The 8176-nt window shown below is 51.1% G+C and overlaps 1 protein-coding gene across 1 annotated transcript; it reads left to right on the top strand.

Annotated features, from left to right (window-relative positions):
- Positions 1 to 5133: 5133 nt before the first annotated feature.
- Positions 5134 to 6267, top strand: LOC121774367. Its single transcript, XM_042171257.1, has one exon. It carries the CDS (start codon positions 5134 to 5136, stop codon positions 6265 to 6267), a length of 1134 nt encoding a protein of 377 aa, XP_042027191.1.
- Positions 6268 to 8176: the final 1909 nt, after the last annotated feature.

Below are 8176 nucleotides of genomic sequence, written 5' to 3'. Positions count from 1 at the left end.
AAATGCCGATTGTGCAAGGCCTCGACGACATTTGGAGAGCGGGCCTCACGTCCTCTATGGCCATATTTTTATGGCGACTTCTCTCCAACCGCATTCCGGTGGACACAAAGCTGCAATGGAGACGAATGGAATTGGCCTCCAAATGCCATTGCTGCCCACATCGACCAGGGATTGAATCCCTCCAACACCTCTTCATTCAAGGGGACGGGGCTCACGGGATATGGAGGGAATTTGACACATGGTTCGAGGGTCCGTCACCACCCCTCCGGATCAACGACACCATACCGGAACGACTTGTGGTCTGGACGAGAAGAGTTCGGCAACCGGGCAAAAAACACCTAAGCAGGGCCATGCCGTATCTCATTTTATGGTTCATTTGGGCATAACGGAATAGGAGCCGGCACCAGTCCGTACAATTTAGGCCTTTCAATGTCATTTGGCAATTTCAAATCTACATCCGGAATAGTATGACGAACGGGATATACAAGAAGAAGCATTGGAAAGGGGTACGTCTTAAAATCAATGTCCCGAGGCATGATGAAATTCGGAGCCCTAGGCCGCTCGCAGTAGCAATCAAGTGGCAACCGCCGGAGGACCCCTGGATCAAGCTCAACACCGATGGTGCATACTTGGAAGAGTCGGATAAGGCCGGGGGAGGTGGTATCATCCGAGATCACACGGGCAAAGTGCTTTCTGCCTTTGCATCTCCACTTGAGGCCCACTCCGCCCTTGAGGCGGAGCTCCTTGCCATCCAACTCGGGTTAGAACTTGCCCTGGAATTCAACCGGCCTATCTGGATTGAGTCGGATGCACAACAAGTGGTCCAGCTCCTTAATAGCATGCGATGGGGGCCGGCACTCACGAGCCGGGTGGTGGCGCGGATCACCCTCCTCAAGCGACAACGAGGTGTGCGTATCACCTTCACCCCCCGGGAAGGGAATAGGGCTGGAGACTTACTTGCAAAGATGGGAATTGACAGTCTCGACTATTGCCGTATGAATGCCCACACGATGCCGAGACACCTCGCTGCAATTACTAGGATGGATGCACTTGGAGTCCCGAACATTCGGGTCCATCATAATGATGAAGAATAGTATTGTGTTTTGGAGGTTGGGAGGGTACCACCGTTGTTCTCTTGATTCTTTGTATATTGTGTTTTGTAATGGTGTAGGATGAGGTCCGGGTTTATGGCTTGGGACCGCATACTACTCCTAAGTTTGTGAGGACACACCACTTTTGGGTGTGGCCACGTATTGTAATCGTCACTTTTTGAAATATAGGGATGAGGGACCCACGAACCCTCCACCATGAAGGTGTTTGGATAAAAAAAAAAAAAAAAAAAAAAAAATCCCATCGGGTACGAACTCCTCTAGTTAATCATGTCATTAAATCTTCTGTTTTGGAACGTTAGGGGGATCGCAAATGCGTCAACCCAAAACGTCCTAAAAAGACTAATTAGTTCTCATAATATTTGTTTTCTTGCAATAATGGAACCGTTTATACCCCCAATCCGGACAAGTTTTCGAAGTTGTTGGGGCTGTCCTTCAAGGGCTCGAACATCAATGTGAAAATTTGGATCTTTGTGAAAGAAGGGATGGGTTATGATGAGTTGGATGACTCAGAACAGCTGCTACATGGGAGGTTCACTTGCCCTTGGATTTCAACTCCTATTATGCTATCGGCCGTATATGCTAAATGCACGAGAGGGGAGCGACATGTCCTATGGGAAAAGTTGAGGGATATCACACAACTCTCGGATGGGATGCCGTGGTTTATTGGAGGGGACTTCAACACAATCCTCTCTTCTCAAGACAGGACGGGGAGCGACACAAATCGTCAAGCAAAAATGGTTGATTTTGCTGAAGCCATTGAGGGCTGTGGTCTTATGGACCCAGGCTATGATGGATCAGAATTGATGGCCTTATGGAAAGGTTGGATAAGGTGCTGATTAGCGAGACGACGGCTCAAACGTTTGAGGCAATAAGAGACACAAATCTCCCACGCATCGCAAGCCCGGACCTCATTGAGAGATGCTCTCCCTTCTCTCTAGCAATTCTCCCTTTTGAACGATAATCCACCTTCCGACCACCCCCCCACGCCGACCTTCCGTTCATCTCCGACCACTACCCTCGTTCGTCCAAGGCCACAACCACAACCCCGGCTCGCTCCTCCGGTCTCGAGCCACACCTCACCAACCTCCGCTCAACTCCCCGGTGCGGCTGGTGTCTTGACTCTCCTTCAGCCATGCCGGAACACCCGCCGGATCCTCCACCGGGGTCCGAGGAACCCCGCACCATCTCGGATCACCAAATGGTCCTCCGGGCAGCCGAGGACCCTCCCTAGGTCCAACAAATGACGTTCAGCGAGGAAATCCTTGAAAACAAACGTGAAAGAGAGGAAAAGTACCCCGGCCCCTTCCACCAAAGGCGATGGTCGGAAAAGGTTTGTACTCTCACCTATGCCGGAAGACAAGCAACTCCGGAAGAAGATTGATTTCGGGGCCGAAGGTGGCTCACCGGTTGGAAGTCCCAAATGCAAAACAACCATCTTTCCGGCGCCTCCCGGCCGCGATATGAAGGTGGCTTCACCCAGGAATGAGGCCGAAATCGTCACCTATGATGAAGGGGATGTGAAAATCGCCATTGTTCTTGACTCTTACGATTATGCCGGCGAGATTCCGTCCTCCGGCCAGGTCTCCGGCGACGGCCGGTCGACCGTCGAAGCAAGTGACGAGCCAGCCGCGCACGCTCCCCCACCACCTCATGTTGGACCACGTGATGCACAACTCTCCAAGATGGTTGGTGAAGTCATCTTGCCAAATATGGATAAAGGAACAAAACCACCTTTGAAAAGCTCCTTTGTCCCTTACCCTCCCAATAAAGGTGTCACATGTGCTGCAAAGAATACCTTGAAAGAAGGAGTAGTCAACTTGCCCGAAATGGAGTTAGGAACAAAATCACCTTTTGAAAGTGCCTTGGTGCCTTACCACAATGGGGGCTCACGTGAGTTGCTAGCCGTTGAGGCTCCAATACAGCCACAAACCCATGAACTCATCCACCTCGCCACCTTGGACTCGGCGGAGACCCTCGACACAATGGCCGCCCAACCCCTCATCATTGCCGGACCACCGGAGACCGGAAGTAAGCTCTACGTGGCGCGCGCCAGCCGGGTGCCGAGACTTGAACCTCCGGGGTCCTCACCCTCGACGGACCTTATCGCCTCACTTGAGGAGTTTCCACCACTTGAGAAAGGTAGAACACTCAAAATTCGGGACACTTTTGAGAAGGGATCACCGAGTCGGAAGGAGGAGATGGCCGCGACAAATCCAAAACTAAGATGGGGCAGATCCGTGCCATAAGGAACGCAACCGAAAGCACCTCTTCGATTAGGATATGGAGTCCCAAGCATTGAAACGTCCATCCCGATGGTAATTGGAGATAGTGACCCGGAGACGAGCAACAACTATACACCCCCGGATTTGCATGGGCCGAACCAACAAACTCCCGGAACATGGATGGGGCCGAGCACGGGATTGAACCATGCGAACCTGCCCAAGACACACGAGCCACACTCGGTGATCGCCGGGAAGCCGATAACATTGGCCGAAGTGCTAAAAGGCTCCTCCGACCCAAACGGCCCGCAAGTGTTCGAACCGGAGAAGATTCAAAACATTGGCTTTGCCTCAGCATCAAACGGCATCCCGACCATTTACTTTTCCGGGGCGGAGACACGAAAGTTGGCTGAAGGCATTGGGCACGCAATCGTGGGTAAGTTTTCTCATTCTATCCGTACGGGGCATCAAATTCAAAAGGCCCTTGACAACATCAAATTGAGTCATGGCTTTAATTGGAAATATATTAATGCTAAACACATTCTTATTCAATGCGAGGACATTGGGGATTATGCTCGCCTTCTTGGTGGCCCGAGGGGCTCCCCCGTATGGTTCATTGACCGACACCCGATGAGGGTATTCAAATGGTCCCCGGAGTTTGATGCGTATTGTGAGTCCCCGATCGCGGCAATTTGGTGCAACTTAATAGGCCTCCCAATTCACCTCTATGATCAATCGGCCCTATTCGCCATCGGCAAGCTCCTCGGTACCCCAATTCAAATCGACCGTGCCACGGCCAACAAGTCTCGGCTATCCTTCGCACGCATTTGCATCGAGATTGATATTACAAAGCCACCTCCCGAGGAGATCATTCTTGATCTTTGTGGGCGGGAGACGGTGCAACAAGTCCGATGGGATAAGATTCCTTCCTATTGTCAAGATTGCAAACATGTTGGACACACGAGGGAGGTTTGTTATGCCACGGGCAAGAAGGAACGACCGGCCAAGAGAAACTATAATATCGGCCCACTCAAACAGCCACATTCGGACGACCGAGGTGTTAAAGAAATGCAAGACACCGGGGGGAATGATGCTAATCCTAATGAATGGAAACGCCAAGGGAAGAAAAAGAATAGTGGTGCGGATCGAGCAAACTTCAAAGCAAAAGGAACCAAAGGTGCGGACACACATTGGCAAGGCCCGGACATCTTAGGAGATTTCAATGACAACAAGGAAGCTTCGTCGGAATCACATCGTGCGAGTGGAACTCGGAATGGTCGAGAGGCCTCAAGCCATCTTAAAGGCTTCAAGCCTTTTGCCTATCCACTCGAGGAAGCGACACCGGGTGTCGTTAACCGGGTCTCGGCCGTCCGAGGTGGGAACCCCGTCTCGGCACCCATCGGCCCAAGCGGCTCAACAACAAAGACCACCGTGGCCAAGAGTAGAGAACAAGAGAAGGCAAACTGTTTGAGCACTAATCAGTACTTCTCCCTCATGGAAGATGAATTATATGAGGATGGTGATCATGATGCCAATGAGAGCTTCGAGAGGGGCGCGCACAATCGTGATGATGCTGGTGGTGCGAGCAACCCAACCTTGGAGGCCGAGACGGATCACGAATAGCACGACCAACAAATGACCGATTTCCGAGGGTGGCCTTCACACCCGCCGGGTACGGAACCTCACTGTTAATTATGTCCTTAAACTATATGTTTTGGAACGTTAGGGGTATTGCGAATGCTCCAACCCAAAACGTTTTAAAAAGATTGATCAAGTCTCATAATGTTCAATTTCTTGCAATAATGGAGCCGTTTACAGACCCCAACCCGGAGAAATTCTCTAGGGCATTGGGGCTAGTGTATAAAGGCTCAAATACTAATGGAAAAATTTGGATTTTTGTTGAGGAGGGCGCCAACTTTGTTGTGGAAGAGGACTCGGATCAAATGCTCCACGGCCGTTTCCTTTCTCCTCGCCTTGAAAGACACATTTCAGTCTCGGCTATCTATGCGAAGTGCTCACGGACGGGAAGATACCACCTTTGGGATAAGTTGAGGGAGATTGCGGTCATCACCGACGGAACACCTTGGATCGTCGGCGGGGACTTCAACACTATTCTATCCCCACATGAGAGAGTTGGGAGCGACACCAACCGGCAAGCTGAGATGATTGACTTCGCCGAGACAATTGAGGATTGCAGGCTTCTTGACCCGGGGTTCGACGGATCGGACTACACGTGGGCAAAGAACGGACTTATGGAGAGGCTCGATAGAATTTTGGTGAACGATGCTTGGCCACAGGTTTTCGAGGCAACGAGGGTTACTAACCTCCCACGCGTCTCATCGGATCATGGGCCGGTCTTGGCAAGATGTAGATGTCCTAATCGGCAGCCCGGAGGAAAGGCCTTCCGATTCCAAAACATGTGGATCCGCCATGAGGGCTTCTTGGATACTGTACGCAATACTTGGAACCAGCCTACGGAGGCCGAGGGATTGCTTAATCTTCAAATCAAGCTTGCGCGAACAAAAAAAATGCTCAAACTTTGGAATAAGGAAGTCTTTGGAAATATACATACCAATCTAAAGGAAATGGAAGATAAGGTGGCTGAGGCCCAAAGTGAGTTTGAAATAAACCCGTCGGGCGAAAACAGAGCCTTGGTAAACAAGCTCATTGCCAATTACATCCTTCTCCTCAAAATGGAGGAAGACTATTGGAGACAAAAAGCGGCCCTCCGATGGCTAGCGGATGGAGACAAGAACACAAGGTTCTATCAAAGCTGGGTTAAACAGAAGAGGATTCGATTGCGGATTCATAGAATATCCGTGAATGGAGTGGAAATCACTGGGGAGGAAGAGATCAAGAACTCGGCGGTTGATTTCTACAAGAACCTCCTAGCACCCCCACCCTTGGCCCTCGGCGTGCCGGACTTTAGTGTTTGATCCGCCAGTTCCCACCTTCGGAACAACTCTGGGATCTTCCTACACCACCTGAGGGGGATGAAATTAAGCGAGCTGTGTTTGATATATCTGGGGATAGTGCACCAGGACCGGATGGTTTTACGGCTACCTTCTATCAAACGTGCTGGGGTATCGTGGGACAAGATGTGGTTCATGCGGTTAGACAATTCTTCCTTGGGGCGTTCCTCCCGCGGAGTGTCACAGCAACAAGTATAGTCCTGATCCCCAAGAAGCTCACTCCTGAATCGTGGGGGGACTATCGCCCCATCAGCTTGTGCAATGTGATCAACAAGATCATTACAAAGGTCCTTACGAAAAGGCTTACTCCTTTCCTTCCCCACGTCATTGCCCCAAACCAAAGTGGGTTCGTGAAAGGTCGACTTTTGAACGATAACGTGCTCCTGGCCCAGGAAATGTTCCCCGAGCTTCCAAGGTGCTCCCCTGCCCCGAATGTTGCTCTTAAAATTGACATGACAAAGGCCTATGACCGCGTCCAATGGCCGTTTCTCATCAAGGTCATACGACAAATGGAATTTCCGGAAGCTTGGATCTCCCTCATTGAAAGATGTGTTGGCACTTGTTGGTTCTCGGTGCTAATTAATGGTGCCCCCTCGGGCTTCTTCAAGTCTACCCGAGGGCTCCGACAGGGCGATCCTATCTCACCGGCCCTGTTTGTGATTGCGGCGGAATACCTCTCTAGGGCGCTTGATAAACTTATTTTGGGACACAAAGAGATGGCTTTCAAGGCGGCCCGGCACTGCATGGAGATTAGCCACTTAGCCTATGCCGACGATATCATCATCTTCACCCAAGCGGCGGCGCCCTCTATTAGGCGCCTAAGAGCATGCCTTGAAGATTATGCGGAGGTCTCGGGCCAACAAGTCAACCTTGCTAAGAGTAATTTCTACATTGCCGAGATTCATGATGGTTGGGCAGGATCAATCCACTCGGAAGGAGGATTTTCTCAAGGTACATTCCCTTTTCTTTACTTGGGAGTACCCATATTTCGAGGAGTTAAACGAACGGATATGTTTATGTTCCTCCGGGAGAAAGTGGCGTCGCGGATCTCGGGATGGGCTCATAGGCATCTCTCGTTCGGGGGGAGGCTAACACTAATCAAGAGTACCCTGGAAGCGGTTCCCCTTCACATTTTTCAAGCCATCGAGCCAACATCCGGCGCTCTCAAACAGATTGATCAACAGCTGGCTAGGTTCTTCTGGGGATCCTCAAATGAAAGGAAGAAGACACATTGGATCGGGTGGGATCAAATCTGCCTACCCACCGCCGAGGGCGGCCTTGGCATCCGCAAGTCAAAGGAGGTTCTCCGAGCCTTCAATGTCAAATTGTGGTGGCGATTTAGGGAGCAAAACTCTCTTTGGGCTATTTATATGATGACCAAGTACTGTACCATGGCTTCCCCTCTTGTGGCTAGGCCCTCGGGACGAAGTAGCCCTAATTGGAAACGGCTCATGAAAGTTCGGGTGCAAGCACAGCCGCACATCAGATGGGTGGTGGGGCTAGGCAAGATCTTTTTCTGGGACGACATATGGCTCGGCAATTGCACCTTAAGGGAGCTAGCGCTTGATGATCGAAGATGCGCAAGGGATAGGATCGAGGACTATACCCGGGATGGAGTATGGGACGAAACCAAACTCCAACTCCTCCAAACCCAAGCCGGCCTCCCGCACCATGTAATCCAGCAAATTATCGGCACCCCAATTGTTCATGGATAACCGGACATCCCAAGATGGAACATCTCTCGGCTCGGGGACTTCTCCCTTGCCACGACATGGGAGACCATCCGTAACCGGAGGCCTATCATCCGGGGCTTGGATGACTTATGGAAGGCCGGCCTTACACACTCAATTTCCATCTTCATTTGGAGGTTGCT

This window comes from Salvia splendens, chromosome 17, assembly GCF_004379255.2.
Source record: "Salvia splendens isolate huo1 chromosome 17, SspV2, whole genome shotgun sequence".
Lineage (NCBI taxonomy): Eukaryota > Viridiplantae > Streptophyta > Magnoliopsida > Lamiales > Lamiaceae > Salvia > Salvia splendens.
The sequence above is the reverse complement of the archived record's forward strand: the minus strand, read 5'-3'. Positions and strand labels throughout refer to the sequence as shown.

What these genes read in the sequence shown, in the direction of transcription:
- LOC121774367 (XM_042171257.1), top strand. Translation starts at nt 5,134, where the DNA reads ATGGAGCCGTTTACAGACCCCAACCCGGAGAAATTCTCTAGGGCATTG.